At 40.1% G+C, this 20320-nt stretch overlaps 1 protein-coding gene across 1 annotated transcript in view; it reads right to left on the bottom strand.

Annotated features, from left to right (window-relative positions):
• Positions 1-18374, bottom strand: part of LOC143990164 (anosmin-1-like) — a 43681-nt gene extending 25307 nt beyond the window's left edge. Inside the window, exons 1-8 of the mRNA XM_077490307.1 lie at positions 17966-18374; positions 17103-17150; positions 12491-12553; positions 9315-9522; positions 9053-9237; positions 7949-8078; positions 1893-2098; positions 1675-1810 (exon numbers count right to left, since the gene is read on the bottom strand). Of these exons, the coding sequence (XP_077346433.1) occupies positions 1675-1810; positions 1893-2098; positions 7949-8078; positions 9053-9237; positions 9315-9522; positions 12491-12553; positions 17103-17150; positions 17966-18208 (1219 nt within the window). The 5' untranslated portion in view covers positions 18209-18374. The remainder of the gene's footprint in view (positions 1-1674; positions 1811-1892; positions 2099-7948; positions 8079-9052; positions 9238-9314; positions 9523-12490; positions 12554-17102; positions 17151-17965) is intronic.
• Between the last annotated feature and the right edge of the window lie 1946 nt (positions 18375-20320).

Below are 20320 nucleotides of genomic sequence, written 5' to 3'. Positions count from 1 at the left end.
CCCCTTTAAAACAATCACATTTTGTTGCTTTGCAGCCTGTAATGAAGACAGACATGCTTTTTTGTTTTATCCAGCTGTATTAACTAGTGCAACTTATAACATCCAAGTGAAAGATGTCAGAAAAAAAAGAGAAATTAAAAACAGAATCACTGAGTTTGAAAAAGGATCACCCATTGTGTCAGTATTTTGTTGAACCGCATTTTGCTTTAATTACAGCCTTTAATCTGTTGGGATTTGTCTCTAACTTTGCACATCTAGACTTTGCAGTATGTGTCTATTCTTCTTTGTAGAACTGCTCAAGTTCAGTTAAATTTGATGGCGACTGTTTGTGGACTGCAGTCTTCAAGTCATTCCACAGATTTTCAACGGGGTTTAAGTCTGGGCTCCGACTACACCATGCTATAACATTCACCTTTTTCTCCTTCAACCACTGTATGGTCATTTTGGCTCATTGTCATGTTGGAAGGTAAACCTTCTTCCCATTGACAACTTTCTGGCAGAGGGCAGCAGATTTTCCTCAAGAATTTTAAGGTATTTTGCCTCATCCATTTTTCTTCTATCCCGACAAGAGCTCCAGTCCCTGCTGCAGAGAAACACCCCATAACAGGATATTACCACCTCCATGCTTTACTGTAGGAATGGTGTTATTTGGATGGTGAGCTGTATTGGATTTCTGCGAGACATATCGTTTGGTGCTGAGGCCAAGTGATTACATTTTAGTCTCATCTGACCATACCACCCTCTTTCATGTGACCTCAGAATCTTCAAGGTGCATTTTGGCAAAGTTCAGTCGTGACTGCATGTGACCTTTATTGAGGACTTAATTTTTTCTTGCAATCCTCCAATACGAGTCACATTTGTGGAGAATTTGTGATATTGTTGTCACATGTACACAATGACCACTCTTGATCATAAATTCCTGCTGTAGGCCTCTTGTTAGCCTCTCTGACCAGTTACCTCCATCCTCTTTCATCCAGTTTGGAGCCACATCCTGATCCTGGAAGGGTCTGTGTTGTACCAAATACCTTCCACTTCTTAATAATAGACTTCATTGTGCTTCTAGGTATTGATTAAGCCTTAGAATTTTTTTTGTATTATCTCCTAACTTGTGCATGTCCACAACTTTATCTTGTAGATCTTTTGACAGTGCCTTGCCACCCATAGTTGATTGTTTGCGTCAGTTGCACTACCATGGACTGAAATGCTTCAGGAAAGCATTTTCATGCTGAACTTTTCAACTGTGACCACAGCTGATCACAGTTGAAAGTCAAATGACTTTGTGTGCCATTGAGAAGATGATTAGCTACACCTGATTGAGTTTTTTCAGGAAGGGGGCGATAATTTTTCCAACTCAGTGATTCTTTTTTTAAAGTTTTTTTTTTACTTTTTTTCTGACGTGTTGGAGTTATATCTTTCACTTGGATGTTATAAGTTACACTGAGTAAATACAGCTGGATAAAACAAAAACTGCGCATGTCTTCATTTCAGACTGCAAAATAACAAAATATGATTATTTTAAAGGTGGTGATTCTTTTTTTATACCCACTGTAAATATTTTGAAATGCACTATAGATTAACTTTCAGGCACCAGGGTTATGTGCATGCAGTTAGGTATATTGTCTCCATGTACCCTGCACTGGCTAGGTGCTAGGTAAGTCGCGGTCAATACCCTACCTTTCAATGTTGTGCTGATAATAAGCTGTGACTTTGAACTCTTCAGTCGTTTCTGTCCCCAAAATGAGACTGCTTGTATTTTTACTAAATACTCAGTATTAGGTAGCAAATTTTCTAACGAGAACTCCGTGTTTGCCTGAAATTACACAGAACACTGATTATCTGAACAGTGTAATATAAAGGGAGGCTAAAATAACATAGCTTTTAATATTACACACCCCATCTGTTAGCCTCCAGCTGTCTTTTTTGCTTGCAGCATGCAGATCTCTATTGGTCTTACTGCTCCAGGATATTCTGTAATGATGAATTTTTAGGTCTTGTTCTTGTGGTGCAGCCCAAGTAATCCGCACAGTTAGGGTACCATCATGGACAGTTGTTAGGTTTCCATGTCTGAGACCAGTAGGAGCAGCTGGCGGCAATGGATCTGTAAAAAATAATTAAAAATACTGTTCAATTATTAATATTTTAGTACATAGCAGAAAATAAAGGTACTACCCAAACACATGAGAAGTATAACAAAAAGTAAACAAAATGCTGTCTTTTGCACTGGTTATTGGTTAAAGACCAAATACTTATATCTGTTTACCCTATACAGGCATACCCCACTTTTAAGTACGCAATGGGGTTTATGTACTAAAGCTGGAACGTGCAAAATCAGGCTTCCTTCTGCATAGAAACCAATGAGCTTCTAACCCCAGATTGTTCAATTAAGCTTTAGTAATAAAACATCGAAGCTCACTGGTTTCTATGCAGAAGTGAGCCTGATTTTCACTTTTCAGCTTTAGTAAATAAACCCCATTGTGTACTTAAAAGTGGAGTATGCCTGTAATGGTTTAGGGCTCTATTTCCTTCCTTCCAAAAGTCCAAAGTGAACGTGTATCTCTTTCTCACTTGAACTTTTTGTTATTTCTTTATAGTACATTATGTAAATCTCTTTGAAAAAGGCGTGACCCAATTTGCCTGTTATTAGCAATAGTATTTAGGCAGACTTGAAAATCCTGGTGGGTATGAATTTCTTCTAGATTCTGCAGCAGATATGGAGTCAGTAAGAGATATAACTTATTAACAACTGTGTAATATTGAAATATTAGTTTTGGGTGGAGTTGGCCTTTTCTGTAACCTATCACAAGAACATATTGGACCAGTGCAAGTCCATGACATGCACCAAAAAGAAAAATTCTTAGTCACGCGGTTTGTTCTGAGGATGGCATCTCCAAGAGCGCCCAGCTGTCTCAAGAATAAAGCCTGTATGATACTTCTGCACAAGAAAATGTTAATACAATCAACAGCTAACAAAGTAACTCATTTTAACATGGAGATGCTATGTAAATTATAGTGGCAGCAAGCTCTTTCTATTAAAAACATAATGCACTGTATGGGCAAGCAAGCTCTTAAAATTAGAAAAACATACTGCAGATCTTTTGGAATACACTGTATGACAGCTGTAGGAGTATAAACGATTTAAATAGTACATTACAAGGAAAAACAGTTGACACAGAGCAAAAGATTTAGATAATGATTAATTTGTAAAACTGTTATAGATTTACTATACTAGCAAATGGTTAGTTAAAGTAGAACTATAGGCATTTTTTTTTTCATTTTGGATAGAGCAAGGGAGAGTTATAACCCCTGTCAGGTTTTTCGCATTGTAGAAATTTCGCTTCACTTCCTGTCCCATAGCCAAACAGGAAGTGAGAGGAAATCCCTGCAAATTAAGGGAATGCCTTGGCGACCCCCAGGTCATCAGAACTAGTGTCCCCATTGGAAGATTACCCTTTTATTACTTTCCTGTTTTTACTTTCAATGATAACGGTAAACAGGACAAATAGAAAGGGTGAATCTCTCTAACAAGGACACAGACAGCAAACAAAAACTGACAGGGGTTCTTATCCATCTCCATTCTATCCAAAATGAATTTTTTTTTTGCCTTTGGTTATACTTTCAAATTATCCTGGGAATGCAGAGTTAGCAGTGATACTATAAACCAGTGTTTCTCAACCTTTTTCCAGTTGGGGCGCCCTTAAAAAGTATTTTCAGTATTGAGGCACCCTAGTCCAAGGCTTGGTTCTTGTTACTGTGTGTAGCGGAACACACGCAAAATCACACTTGTTCCTGGCACACAGACAAATGCTCTGCTCTTTAGGGGTGCCATCAATTCTTAATGGTACCCCACACATTGGAAAACGTGGGTTGCTTTTAGTGCAGCGCAATTTAAAAGAAAAGGTTGGGGACTTCTTTCCCTGCATTTTTGTGGGTAGTGAAGCCCATTGAAGTGAATGGGCTGCCCTACACGCAGCACACAGCCACAGACATGTGAACCAAGGATTTGTTCACGCCAGATTGGAGGGGCAGTAAAACCACATGGTTGAGCTGTTTTTACCACCCCCAACTTCTCCCCCTTTAGCTGCAGAGGCAGTAGCTGTAGGTATACACATGCTGTGGCTGCAGCTGGAGGTATACACATGCTGTGGCTGCAGGTGGAGGTATACCCAGGCTGAATGGGGCTTCACTGCAACTACCCCATAACTGTGTGTATTGCACTGTTGCGGTGTAGTGATGCTGCATTAAAACAGGTGGTGAGGAGGCAACATAATGCCTCTTTGTCGCCTGTCAAATGCCTCTGAAAAGCGGATGACATGGATTGCTTTTCAGAGGAGCAGAAAGCATTGCTGCTATCACAAACAAGCCCTACAAAAGCAGTTCTGATGGTACAGGAATGGGGGGCTCATGGGCTCATGATTAAAAGTAACATATACACACACACACATAGACACATACACACATACAGACACGTGCACACACATACACATGCATGCATGCACACGCACATGTACACACACACAGACACTCACATGCACACACACACACACACACATACACACACAGACACATGTATAAAGCCCCTTTAAAATATAAATCTAAATCTATATTAATCTAGCTTCTAGCACACTACCTTTCCAGTTTCCTTATTCAGCTGATTACTGCACTGTAGGGGGAAACAGAGAACACAGGACACTCCCCTGCACTTTACTTTTACTTTGCTGAGGTTGACCGAGCTTCTCACAGTGCCAATGTACAGTTCGGCAGGGGATCAGTATAGCGGGCTCATCTGACAGCCCTTGTCTCCCCTGATCCTGCGGTACACCTGATAACCTCTGACGGCATACCCGTGTGGCGCGGCATACTGGTTGAGAAAGGCTGCTATAAAGTTTAGGGAAATCTGTCACGTGGCAAAATACCAGTAATATTGGGCTCCTATGATCTGAGGAGAGGGGTGCTGGTACAAGGAAGTTGTGCAGAAGAGAGGCAGTGGCAAGGCCGGAGTGACCTATGGGAAATGATGGCAGCTGCCTCCAGCAGAGCATGCTACCTGTGGTTGCAGCAATGTCCCCACTGTAACAGTGCTGCTGTCTGCATTCTGCTACATTGACACAAATTTAAATACCAGCTGTCAAAATGACAGCTGAGTCCTACTCTGTTTACACAGCAATTGTTATGACTACTGCTATGTAAAGCCTTGTACACACGATGAGAAAACAAGACGAAAAATTCCTCTTTCCTCTTTCGACATGATCATACAATACTCTGATTGTTAGTATACAGCGGTTGAAAAATGTTCTCGTGTGATACCAGATCTTACGATTTCATTCTTGTTTAGGACACTTTTTCATGGAGAAGTACAAAGTGAGAACATTATTGCTACTCTGATTCATTCATGTGTAGATCAAAGGGGTGATCTCTGTTCTGCCTATGGGGCTTTATTTACTAAAGGCAAATCCACTTTGCACTACAAGTGCACTGCAAATGCACTTGAAAGTGGAGTCGCTGTAGCTCTGAAGGGGACATGCAAGATAAATAAAAAAACAGCATTTTAGCTTGCCCTCGGGCTTTCACAATGGAGCAGCTGTTTGAGGGAGGATTGCAGGCGCTATTTTTAACGCTATAGCGTCTGCAAGACGGCCTCGGTGTGAAAGGGGTCTTAGTAAATCAACCCCAAGCTGTTAGTTGAAGTATATGTGACTGCTTACCTTGTAAAACAATCCATTCGATTTAGAATAGAGATGCAAGGAAAAACTTTGTGTATATATATTAACCACTTCCCATCCCGCGTATAGTAATACGGCGGCCGCAAAGTGGCTCTTTCATCCTGGGCGGCCGTCATATGATGTCTTCGACTTTCCGGCTGTCTAGGCAGCGCTCTTGTACCCGCGTCACTCGGGAGCCGATGGGCATGCCTGGCGGCTGCTATGGTCTTCCGGCACCCGCAATTACTTGTCACAGAGCAGGGACATGGATCTGTGTGTGCAAACACACAGATCCACGTCCTGTCAGGGGAGAGGAGACATATTGTATGTTCCTTGTATATAGGGACACCATTCGGTCACTTCCCCCAGTCAGTCCCCTCCCCTCCAGGTTAGAATCACTCCCTAGGTAACACATTTCGTGTTAACCCCTTCCCTGTCAGTGACATTTATACAGTAATTAGCGCATATTTATAGCACTGATCACTGTATAATTGTCAATGGTCCCCAAATAGTGTCAAAACTGTCTGATTTGTCTGCCGCAATATCACAGTCCTGACAAAAATCACAGATAGCCGCCATTACTAATAAAAAAAAAAGATAAAAATTCCATTAATCTATCCCCTATTTTGTAGACGCTATAACTTTTGCGCAAACCAATCAATATACACTTATTGTGATTTTTTTTTCTTTTTTTAACCAAAAATCGGCCTAAGCTGAGGAAAAAATGTGTTTTTATTTTTAAAAAATTGGGGTATTTATTATAGCAAAAACAACAAAATATTGGGGGTTATTTACTAAAGGCAAATCTACTTTGCACAGCAAGTGCACTTAGAAGTGCAGTCGCTGCAGATCCGAGGAGGACATGCAAGGAAAATAAAAAACAGCATTTTTGCTTGTACATGATTGGATGATAAAAAATCAGCAGAGCTTCCGCTCATTTAGGATCTTGCCCTCAGAACTAAAGCAACTGCACGCCCAAGTGCACACGCAGTGCAAACTGGATTTGCCTTTAGTAAATAAACCCCACTGATAAAAGTCACAAGACTGCTATATACTGCTGATGAGAAAAGATGTTTAGCAGTTTATATTTACTAAAATATTTGCATTTCCATGTTCTGTGCACTGTGGGAGACCAGATAGTGCAGGGTCCTGGCTTTAGTAACACTTTTTTGCACTGTTATTTTTTTTTCTGTTTTAGGTTGTTTATATCATGCAGATGCCTTACTTCACAGACAGCTCAAGGGCATCCCCAGGCATGTTATTTAAAGGAATTTTGGATATTTAATGTTGCCCTTTAAACATTTTTAAAATCGCTGCTCCCTGACAAAACTTTTAAACTTTTTTTGTTTTGGTACATGTTCTTCAATCCCCTATACTAGTTGCCAATTCCTTGCCTATTAGCCTACAAAATGGGTATTATTTTTTTTAACATTTGGCTTTAATGAGGTTTGGATTCGACACCCTAACTTCAGTAATATTCTGCAAACCTGATCCCTGGTATGTTTGGCTCATCAGTAGAACCGCTGTTGGTCTTTGATAAAAGCGCTGTTCCCGTTACAGAGATTCTCTGCAGATACTGATATGGGAACAGAATAGGAAGTGAAAGGAGATCTTACACATAAAGAGAGTGATAACAACGAAAACTTGTCACAGGTTGTAACATTTCCCTACTTCTTTGAAAACTTCAAATCATTGTTAATAATATTTTTCTCTACAAAAACAAGTGATCTAGTAACTTAGGCCGCGTACACACCGTGTTTCAGAGGACAATCCGCTCGTGTGTGGGCTTCAGCGGACTTTTTCAGCGGACTGTCTGACGAACAAAGTCTTACGGAATTTCCGTAATTTTGTCCGTTCGAACTTGGTTTTGTCCATCCAAACTTGGTTTCAGCGGACAGTCCGCTTGTGTGTAGGCAAGTTGGACGGACTAAGTATGGCGCATGCTCAGAAAGGATTTACACGGCCGAAGGTTGCATTGCAGTGTATAGGACGTCGTTTTTCTAGTCCCGTCGTACGTGCTGTACACGTCATCACGCACGCTTTCAGCGGACTGTCTGCTCATCGTGTGTGGTCAAGTCCGTTCATTCAAATTTTGAACGGACTGTCTGTCGGATTGTCTGACGAACTTAGTTGGGCAGACAATCCGCCCGTGTGTACGCGGCCTTAGTTCAATCTGTGTTCCTCATACTCACTATTGGTGGTGCCTGAGGACAGTACTGTACTGGAAAACTCTATGTCTTGATTCTTACCTTTCCTCGAATGGAAATGTTTACTTGGGGTGGTGAATCCTAGGGTGCCATGTACATTCACTGCTGCCACTCTGAACTGATACCATCTGTTTGGCCTTATGTCAGTCATAATGAAATGGTTTGTTGCTGTCTGTGGAAAATTAAAAGACACACTTTTACTGCCTCTTCTGACTAATTTTCATACACATAAATTATTATAGAAAAATTGCCTTGATTTTCAACATGCAACTACACAAAATGGAGAAAAAATCTTCCTTTCAAATGTATTGTTTTTTTTTTTGCATTTCAAGACATAACTAACTACAGACATACCCCACTTTTAAGTACACAATGGGGTTTATTTACTAGAGCTGGAAAGTGCGAAATCAGGCTCCCTTCTGCATAGAAACCAATGAGCTTCCAGGTTTTATTACCAAAGCTTAATTGAACAAGCTGGGGTTAGAAGCTCATTGGTTTCTATGCAGAAGTGAGCCTGATTAAGCACTTTCCAGCTTTAGTAAATAAACCCTATTGCATACTTAAAAGTGGCTTATGCCTAGGGTGACCACATGTCCCGGATTGCCCGGGACTGTCCCGAATTTTGCAGGTCTGTCCCGGGTACCTTCATTCCAGGACAATACAGTGTCCCGGAATGAAACTGACACAGCCACCCCGGGCCAATCTGATTCCCTCCAAAAACGCCGTCACGTGACCGCTGTACTTTTTTGGAAATGGTTGGATGGGGGGGGGGGGGGGGGTCCCTGAATGGCAGTTTGGAAATGTGGTCACCCTAGGTACGCCTGTATTTGTCATCACGTCCTTATCAAATGTTGAAATTATACTATCAAACTTATGGAACAGCCTACACATTGCAGATTCTATTTTAGCAAAATAATAAACCAACAAGAATAAGCCATGCTATCAGGGTCCATGTGTTTTGTTTATTTCTAATGCTCTTTACAATTACATACAGTATAAGCCAAGTTCGCATATAAAAGACACCAGGGCTTTTCCATAAAGTCAGCTATTATTAAACTTTGAATGTTCTTCTTGAAATGTTTCTTTGCAGAAATCAAGCATTTCGACTGTTACATACTAACGATATTATCGAAGGTCAACACTGACCACTGTTATTGTTTGCCAAGATGTAGACCGATCCTCACTAGGCTGAATGCCATAATTCCATCTTCTTTGCAGGATGTACAAAACTGGTTCTGCAGAGACATTGAATCTAGACTTCCATGTGATTCCTATGCTTCCATTGAAATGTTCATTAAATATGAAACCAGTGTTAGGTTTTAATGGCATGCCTGTAGGATAGAAAGGAGACTTTAGATACTCATGTGAATGCTATGATTTAAGTCTACCCCCTCAGCAGATAGATTACCTTTATTCTTATTAATTGGCACCTGGCAGGTAAAACCACATCCATTGGCACAGCACTTCTTTATGCCAGGGCAGTCTTTGTCAATACTGCAACTTAACACACAAGCAGCAGTGAACCCAGATGCTCGGTGTGGAGGAGGGCAATCTCCCTGCTTGTTCATTTTAAGAGATTTCAAAAACTCACAGCTGGTCACACATTCATGGTGGTTCTACATAGTGAAAAGAAAATACATAGAAAAGTTTTATTACATTCAATGAAATACTTTGACTTAAATTAAAATGTTGGGTTTGGTTGCCTTTACTAGTACGCATGTTCCCTATCTACCCTTTATATTTCCACTGTTGCACTTCTGTAGGTTGTGTTCCCTTTAGGCTTTGTAAATGAATTGAACAAAGGCATACTTTAAAGAGGAATTGGAGCCCTAAAACAAGTACAATGCAATCATTGATATGTAGCTAGTTGGACCCATGCATGGAGCATCTAAAATTCTGTCTGACTGTCATATATGAAAGGGAACTTTTGTTCACTTTAACATAGGAGGGCTCAGGAAGTTTATACAGGGAAGATGTTGTTTAGAACAATCCCCTGCAAGGTATAGCCATAAACAAGTTCCGTGTTTTACATATATTTCTAGATTACCGGTAATCAATTTACAAATAAAATCTCTTACTTTGCCATTCCTTTGCTGTTTATCATTGTGATTAATGACCAAAACCAGTGTAAGCATTGCTTTGTTTACATTTAGCCTATCTGCAGTCTGCACTGTTGAGCAACATTCATGCAGATCGGGACTAAAACAGCAAGAATGGCATCTGATCACACATCAGTCTGATTCATGTCTTCATTGCCAGGGGCCATCAATGATGATTTCTAATCTATAGTACCCTTATGTAATCACTGGAGAAACAAATCTTAAATTAGTGGAAGAAAGCAGTCTGTGCCATAAGCTTAATTATGCGCTGGCCATCACCTATCCTGTGTTATTCCATACAATCTTGTTCTCAAGCTGACAACTACACCATACAGTGCAGACTACAGACAGGACAATGTTTACACTAGTGAAGACCTGAAAAAGAAAAGGCAGATAGTAAATTAGGGTACATGCGTTTTTTTTTTTTTGTTAAATCAGCGGGTTAAACAAGAAAAATTGATAGACCCATGCATCAACACAATGTGTGATGCAAGGATCCATCCCACTGAACTATTGTAGTCTGACAGCGGGTACCCCCCACCCCCTACCCTGTCAGAATGCACTGATCAGTGCTCTAGCCATAGGTTGAAATAGCTGATTGAACGCTGGTTTTCCAACATGACGTTCGACAGAAGGCAGTGATTAGACCAGCTTCTGTTGAACAGTTACAGGTACACATGGACCAAAAGTCAGCCTGTTCCTGCTTGAAGTAGGAGTAAACTCCCGTGCATGAATTTCACCTATAGATAAACTTATAATAAGGCTTACCTATAGGTACTGTAAATAACTCCTTAACTTCCACCGTTTAGGAGATATTTACTTGTAGATGCAGCCAATGACGTTACTGGCGCATGTGCTCTAAAAAGAACGGGCGCAATGCGTGGAAGTGATAGCAGCTTACAAAGCCGGAGTCCACAGACCCGGAAGGAAAAACGGGGGAAAATGGGAGCGCCTTCAACGGTGAAACTGTGCCGCTGAAAGGCTTCATATTCAGGTAAGTTTCATATAATGTGGTAGTATGCTATGCATACTACCACATTATGACATTACCTTTCAGGTTTAAAAAAAAAACACCCAGCAATTTACTACCACTTTAAGAGGTTATATTTTTCTTCTTTGTAGTTTCTTATTGTTCCTGGGTATTCTAATGAGTTGTTACTATACTGCCACTAGAGCATTTCTAAAATTATAAGAAGCTCCACAATTAAATGATTGATTGACCACACAATTTCAGAAAAAAAGTTTTTTAAGATAAAAAGTAAACAATGAATTAGATACTTCTTAACTTGCTTGGTAGATGGTACAGTATATATGAATACAATGCTTTTGGTATAGAAAAGGCTTTGTTTATTGTTAAAAAAAAAACTGTAAAAAAGTAATTTGAACATAATACTTTCCAGTAGCTACTATTAAATGCCAAATTGGATTTTTTGGTGGTGGGCCTGGTAATGGTAAGAAATATACAGATAATGTTTTTATTACATTGGGCCAGTTTTTCTTTAATTATAAAAAAGAAAACAGGTGGTATCCATTACCATGTACAAGGTATCATTTGCCTGATTATACTAAGTATGAAATATACTAGCAGGCTCCTCCGTGTGTAATTGCTAGTCTTTGTTGGTTTTAAGGACATTTTTCAATATAGGTGGTTTCAGCACATGGTCGTCTTTATTTCCTTCTTTTGATATCTCCAGTTAGGATCTGAACCGGCACCTGTTTGCAGCAGATTCAGGCGAAAAGACCTGGAGTGGTGTTTTCCTTTCTACATGATTTTCTAAGTAGTTGTACTATACAGTTTTGTATGTACAGTTTAACTAACAAATGTCAACATTGGAAAATTGGGTTCTGGTGGTAAGGTTTGTTTTACCTTCAGGCATTAGGCGATTAAGCTGTCTCATACACCCATGTAAGCATAAGTGAGGTCAAGATTCCAAATATAACTCACAAGGGTTATTGAATATCAACACTTGCAAGTGATGTACACACTACCGGACTTTCCAGCAGACTAAGTCTGATGGAATCAATCCGTTGGACAATCCGATCATGTGTGGGCTAATCCGATCATCTTTCATTTAAAAAATCTGACGGACCTAGAAATAGAACATGTTTAAATCTGTCCAATGGACTCAATTCCTATCAGGAAAACCATTCGTCTGTATGCTGGTCCGATGGACCAAATACGACGCAAAGGAAACTATTGGCTACTGGCTATTGAACTTCTTTGTTTAGTCCTGTTTACATCACCACGTTCATAACAAACGGACTTTCAAACGGACTTAGTCCGTTTGTGTGTCGCAAAGTCCGTTCGTTCGGAAAGTCAGTCGGAACTCCGCCGAAAGTCCGTCGGGACAACCGTCAGACCTAGTCTGCCGGAAAGTCCGGCCGTGTACACGTGGCATCAGAGTCAGACGTTGTATTTAGTTGGTTGAATATGCTAATCCAGTCTTAATAGAAGTCAAAAAGTTAAGATACCATTCAACATTACCTCACATTTCTTGTGACACTGTTGTGAAGCTTCTTCCCACTGGCCCATGCATGGCTGCATACACTGAAAAATGCTAGACTTGTTAGAACATATCCAGCAGTATTTAAACACATCACTTTTATCATAAAATCAAGAAATCCCCTTAAACCACAGGATATTATATTAAAGAATTCCATACATATTTATCTTTTATAGATGTATTAAAAGTAGATCTTTTAAGCCTGCGTGAATACATTTCAGACACATCACAATGTGCAGCGACAGTAAAATCTTTTCATGAAGCTCTACTTTTTATAATTAAAAGCAGTCTTTGTACTCCAGTCAAGTGACTTTGCTAAGATAGGGTTATCATCTTTTCTTCAAGCCAAACCCGAACACTTTAGTGGCACACAGAACTTTTTTTTTTTTAAGAGGGAACACTGTGGAGGCGCGCGAGAGCGAAATTCTGGGAGGACGTCATATGACGGCCTCCCAGAGTTAAGAAACCGCCCTGTAGCCGTCATTCGGCTATAGGGCGGTTGTTAAGTGGTTAAATATGCCTGCTTAAAAAAATGCAACTTGAGCATTTTTGCAATTTTAAGTCATGCCTTTCATCACATACCAACTTAACATAAACAGACCACGAGAATGTAATCTAATATATATAAAAACATAGATTGTATGGGAGATCTGGTTGTTCGCCATAGCCTTGGACGGCGCGCACAGAAGCTAGATGTCACTTGTGCAAGGGGCCTTAGAGCTAAAAGCTACCAGTCTTGCTCCTGGATGCAAAAAGCCAAATGACTGCCTGTTTGATCCTGTAATAATCCACACTTGTAGCATTGCAAAAGACCACGCAATATTATTTTTGTTGCTATTAGTATTATTATTACTGTTTCTATTATCCCTACACTTTTAATCTTTTTTTTTTTTTTTTATATATATATCAGTATCTTGTGAAGGTCTGGGTAGCACTCCTGGCTTTCATTGATTTAGCATTCTTATTAACTGTCTGGGTTATTTCATAGCAGTAGCTTTGTCTTGTTTATACACTATATTACAAAAAGTATTGGATACCTACTTTTACACGCACATGAACTTTAATGGCATCCCAGTCTTAGTCTGTAGGATTCAGTATTGATTTGGCCTAGCCTTTGCAGCTATAACAGCTTCAACTCTTCTGGGAAGGCTGTCGACAAGGTTTAGGAGTGTGTCTATGGGAATGTTTGACCATTCTTCCTGAAGCACATTTGTGAGGTCAGGACAAGGCCTGACTCGCAACCTGCGCTCTAATTCATCCCAAAGGTATTCTATTGGGTTGAGGTCAGGACTCTTTGCAGGCCAGCCAAGTTTCTCCACCCAAAACTTGCTCATCCATGTCTTTATGGACCTTGCTTTGTGCATTGGTGCACAGTCATGTTGGAACGGGAAGGGCCGACCCCAAACTATTCCCACAAAGTTTGGAGCATGAAATTATCCAAAATGTCTTGGTATGCTGATACCTTAAGAGTTCCCTTCACTGGAACTAAGGAGCCAAGCCCAACACCTGAAAAACAACCCCACACCATAATCCCCCCTCTACCAAATGATTTGGACCAGTGCATAAAGAAAAGTCCATAAAGACATGGATGAGAAAGTTTGGGGTGGAGGAACTTGGCTGGTCTGCACAGAATCCTGACCTCAACCCAATAGAACACCTTTAGGATGAATTAGAGCGCAGACTGGGAGCCAGGCATTCTCATCCACATCAGTGCCTGACCTCAGAAATGTGCTTCTGGAAGAATGGTCAAACATTCCCATAGACACATTCCTAAACCCTGTGGATAGCCTTCCCAGAAGAGTTGAAGCTGTTATAGCTGCAAAAGATGGGCCAACTCAATATTCAACCATATGGACTAAGACTGGCATGCCATTAAAGTTCATGTGCGTTTAAAGGCAGGTGTCCCAATACTTTTGGAAATAAAGTGTATGTCCTTATTAGGAATTTTGTTAAGCCTGGTAGAATGCATTGTGTACGGTGAGGCAAAAAAATACTTGATCACCTGCTGATTTTGTACATTTGCCCACTAACAAAGAAATGATCAGTCTATAATTTTAATAGTAGGTTTATTTTAATAGTAAGAGACAGAATAACAACAATAAAATCCAATAAAACGCATTTCAAAAAAGTTATAAATTGATTTTCATTTTAATGAGTGAAATAAGTATTTGATCCCCTATCAATCAGCAAGATTTCAGACTCCTGGGCATCTTCTATACAGGTAACAAGCTGAGATTAGGAGCACTCTCTTAAAGGGAGTACTCCTAATCTCAGCTTGTTCCCTGTATAAAAAAATCCCTGTCCATAGAAGCAATCAATCATATTCCAATCTCTATACCATGGCCAAGACCAAAGAGCTGTCCAAGGATGTCAGGGACAAGATTGTAGATCTACACAAGGCTGGAATGGGCTACCAGACGATCGCCAAGCAGCTTGGTGAGAGGGTGACAACAGTTGGTGCGATTATTTGCAAGTGAAAGAAACACAAAATAACTGTCAATCTCCCTCGGTCTGGGGCTCCATTGCAATATCTCACCTCGCGGAGTTTCAATGATCATGAGAACGATGAGAAATTAACCCAGAACTACAGGGGAAAATCTTGTCAATGATCTCAGGGCAGCTGGGACCATAATCACTAAGAAAACAATTGGTAACATACTACGCCATCAAGGACTTAAATCCTGCAGGGCCCACAAGGTCCCCCTGCTCAAGAAAGCACATGTACAGGCCCGGCTGAAGTTTGCTAAGGAACATCTGAATGATTTAGAGGAAAACTAGGTGACAGTGTTGTGGTCAGATGAGACCAAAATCATGCTCTTTGGCATCAACTCAACTGTTTTTGGAGGAGGAGGAATGCTGCCTATGACCCCCAAGAACACCATCCCCACTGTCAAACATGGAGGTGGAAACATTGAATGAATGAATGAGTAACTTGTATAGCACTACCTATGCGAACTGAATTGCCTCAGGGCGCTTTCTTGCCACTGGTGTCCATCTGCAGCTTTTACGTGGGCCTTTGACCTGTAGGGTCCTGACACGCTTACAACACATACAACATTGACATACACATATTATGGCCATTTTTTTTTTTTTGGACAGGGTCTAATTAACCTACTAGCATGTCTTTGGAGTGTGGGGGGAAACCGGAGTACCCGGAGGAAACCCACGCAGGCACAGGGAGAACATGGAAACTCCAGGCAGATAGTGTCGTGGTCAGGATTTGAACCAGCAACCCTATTGCTGCTAGGTGAAAGTGCTAACCACTACATCACTGTGCTGCCCTGGGGTGCTTTGGGGGTGTTTTGGGGATGTTTTGGGGGTGTTTTTCTGCTAAAGTGACAGGACAACTTCACTGCATCAGTGGACGGGGCAATCTACCATCAAATCTTGGGTGAGAACCTCCTTCCCTCAGCCAGGGCATTGAAAATGGGTCGTGGGTGGGTATTCCAGCATTACAATGATCCAAAACACACGACCAAGGCAACAAAAGGAGAAGCAAATTAACGTCCTGGATTGGCCTAGCCAGTCTCTAGACCTTAATCCCATATAAACTATGTGGAGGGAGTTGAAGATTTGAGTTAGCAAAGGTCAGCCTTGAAATCTTATTGACTTGGAGAAGATCTGAAATAAGGAGTGGGACAAAATCCCTCCCAAGATGTGTGTAAATCTGGTGGCCAACTACAAGTAATGTCTGACCCCTGTGATTCCCAACAAGAGTTTTGCCACCAAGTGCTAACTGTTGTTTTGCAAAGGGGTCAAACACTTATTTCACGCAATAAAATGCAAATCAATGTATAACTTTTTTGAAATGCATTTTTCTGGATTTTTTTGTTGTTTTTATTTTGTCTCTCACAGTTAAGATAAACCTACCATTAAAAGTATAGACTGGGCATTTCTTTGTCAGTGGGCAAGCGTGCAAAATTAGCAGGGGATCAAATACTTTTTTCCCTCACTGTATGCTTACACAGGTTCCTCCTTAAAAATGTAAATATGGTACATGTTTTATATATGGTATATAGAGTATATAGAATGAGTATGTTATCAGAAAGCAGAATTCACCAACATATAATGGTGACATTCTTTAATGTAATTGTAAACATTTGAAGGGTCATACATACTAACACTCGGTGCACAAGCATATCTAGTCTCTGTATTCATAAGCCACATTAAAACTGGCCATACACTAGTATATTTTTAAATTAATATTTGCCAAAAAATGAATATGAACGTTTGTATGAAAATTCCTGAACTAAAACCACATACACTGTTAGAAATTTGTTCTTTGGAGAAAATATTTCCATCCTGCTCCTATTAAATGTTCTTGTCACTGCTGTCGAATGAACATTTATTTGACCTCACTAATGATTAAAAAATTTGAAAGAACATATTTAAAACGATAAATGTTGAACTAAATTCTACAAGCATATGGCCAACTTGAGCCTCTGCTGATTTCAGGCTCCTGCATTCTCCAAGTTAGGTGGCATTTGTGCATTTCCATTTTAAATCAGCACATTTCTTCTTCCTGGTATCAAAGAAACCACTAATTTCTATTTACCAAACACTATCTATTTCTAGACAATAATTTGTACTTACCTGTGAGCACCGCCGCTTTTTTCCACACCAAGCCAAAATATTATCATCCTAGAAACAAAAAATAATACATACTAAGACCAGCAAATTGATTACAGGTATACAGGCATACCCCACTATTTAGTACACAATGGGGTTTATGTGCAAAATCAGGCTCACTTCTGCATAGAAACCAATGAGCTTCTAACCCCAGCTTGTTCAATTAAGCTTTGGTAATAAAACCTGGAAGCTCATTGGTTTCTATGCAGAATTGAGCCTGATTTTGCACTTTCCAGCTTTAGTACATAAACCCCATTGTGTACTTAAAAGTGGGGTATGCCTGTATATTCCTATATAATCTGTGTTTATGTAAATAACTGAATAAAATTAAACCATCTAATAAATTACAGGTGTAAAGCTCTGCGTAAACTGTTGGCACTATATAAATCGTGTATAATAATAATAATAATAATAATAAATCCCTAGAAAACCTGTGCTTTTTTTTTCTTTGAATTAAAGTATATTTTTTCATTTGTTAGGGATACATTTGCAAATATTTAACTTTTTATTTAATATTATAGATTTTATTTTTACTTCTGGTGATATACAAAAAAAGGCTCCCAGCATGCGGTCTTGTTTGACCATTTGAATTGCTACTATAAATTTACTAAGCAAATAAAACAAAATAACATAGACGCAGTAGGGATGATTTACTAAAACTTGAGAGTGTAACCAATCAGCTTTCAGTTTTTTTTGTCAAAGCTTAATTGCACAAGTTGAAGTTGGAAGCTAATTGGTTACCATGCACAGCTGCACCAGATTTAGCATTCTCCAGTTTTAGTAAATCAACCCCACTATAGATTGTTTATGTTCTGTGTCCCAGATACCTGAAGACTTCTGAAGCTGGTAGATAGCTGTGTGATGTGGAGGGCGAGACAACGTGATGTGCATCTGGCTAATGTTATCTTCTTCTCAGTGTCTCCTTCATCCCTTTTGTCCACTCTCCTGGTAAAAGCAGCACCCATTACAACACTGTACACCAGCAAAACACCAAGGTTCCCATCGAAGAAAAGTACAGCCATTCTTACAGGTAACTGGCACTCTCTCAAAGCTGTACTGCTCTTATACATGAATCTGTTAGCAATCTATGTCTGGGTGGGTGCTACGTGTAGCAGGGTCACTCCCCCGGCTATAGGACCCCACAGCATACTCTGCCTTCAGAATTCAACATATATCCTGGCTTTTCTCAGATTCCTACATATGCTTTGTAAAATGAATGATTTAATTGGAGTCAGGGGTGCAGGTGACTCTTCAATTTCATGATTTACAGTAGCATAAATAAATTCATTTTGCCACAGTGGCTGTCAGTATTAAGCACACAAACATAATATATTCTGATGACATTTTGAATTGGAATTGCAATTAAATAACAAACACATCACCATTGGCAATAGAACACTTTTTTTATGTAAGAGTTGTGTGTAGGTATTTTATCATTTACATATACGTCTATACCAGTGACAAATACATCTTTTAAAAGTAAAAAACAAACAAACAAACAAACAAAAAAAACGCATACCTGTATTCTTATACACTAAAGCTGGCCATACATTATCCTTTTTTTTTTTTTTTTACAGTTATATCAAAACTGTATAATATGAGGTCAGACCTAAACACTTTTAATTTTTACGTAATCAGGCAGGCCCTTGTACTACATAGTTGAAGGTAAACCTAAAGGAAATTGAGTAAGAAACTTGTATAATATATGTCTATCCTAAAGCTGGATACACATTATACAACTTTTGTTGTTCGATTTCCTTTAGATTTGCCTTCAACTATATAGTACAGGGGCCTGCCTGATTACATACAAGTTGAAAGTGTTTAGGTTTTACCTCATGTTATATGATTTTGGTTAATCTAAAGGAAAAAAAATAAAGAAAATTGTATAGTATGTATCCAGCTTAAGGGGTTGGCTTAAGGGGTTGGCTTATTAATACTGGAGTGCAAAATCTGGTGCAGCTGTGCATTGTAGCTTCTAACTTCAGTTTGTTCACAAAAATTATGGAAGCTGATTGGTTCAGATTTTGTCATCTTCAGTTTTAGTAAATGAACCCCCAGGGCTTGCATTGAAAAATTATTTAGCAATGCAACTAAATATTTTAAATTGAGCTAACAGGTTAATTATAGCTCCCTACTGTCCTTCATTTGTGAAACTGAATCCCTATGTCCCTCGTACATCCTCAATTGTCCCTCATTTTGGTTGGATATGTATTTCTGTATACAAAATGTAATATTTTACTACCAAAAGTGCTATGCTGCACTAAACTTTTTATCCAACCTCTAGATTGCTGAATTTGATATTTTGAATAGCCAATATAAAGGAAAAATAGAGGTAAAAAGCCTATGTGTGGTTTTGCCAAACATTTTATGCATATTATATCTTTGTGGTTCGTGTAACCAGGCCAAGGCAGGGATGTGTCCTTTGCCATTGTGCTAAAAGATATCCCTCTTTATCATTTCAGAAAGTTAGGAGGCATGGGTTCATGGGCGTAGCATAAGGGGTTGCAGGAGTCACAATTGCAACCCCGCCCCTAGCTCCAGGGGGCCCCTGTAGCCTCCCTATCATATTATCATATCCTCCACAGAATCCAGCTCCGATCTGCCCTAGGGCCCCACAGCCATGCTCCAGTACTGGGCTTCTACTTTGTATTCCACAGTCCACACCCCTCTGTTCCCATTGGCTGGGGAGAAGCTGTGAGCCATTTCCTGAATGGAGAGCAGCATGGGGTGAGAACAGCCCAGGATGGGGTAGTGTCTGTGCTGTGTGCTGGCAACATGAAATGGTAACCAGGCTAAGTGAGGCAAGAGGAGGAGAGTGCCATCCTGTAGCCGATGGGACCGATGCCACTGGTGAGGTAAGACACTGCTCCATGTCTCCTAGTCACCAGCTGGGATTCTCTGTACCTCACCCGCCCGGGGATGTCTACTTACTGCACTTCCCTGACAACTGGGGGAAAGACACACACCTCCGGGAGGGGACATTTCCCAACACCTGCCAACACTGACAGAGAAACCTTCAAAAATGCTAAAACAAATCCCTTAAAACCTCCTTGGGGCCCCTGAAGGGCTGCAGGCTCAAGATTTTGTGTCAAGTGGCTTTGCCCCCCAAAAACCCCCTGATCACCCCCTCCACCCTGCATGCTATGCCCGGATGCTGAGCTCCTTTCCCATTACAGCCCTCT

Source organism: Lithobates pipiens, unplaced genomic scaffold (assembly GCF_037356315.1).
Source record: "Lithobates pipiens isolate NorthernLeopardFrog02 unplaced genomic scaffold, aLitPip1_a1.2 Scaffold_18, whole genome shotgun sequence".
Lineage (NCBI taxonomy): Eukaryota > Metazoa > Chordata > Amphibia > Anura > Ranidae > Lithobates > Lithobates pipiens.
This window is presented reverse-complemented; position numbering and strand designations above follow the sequence as displayed.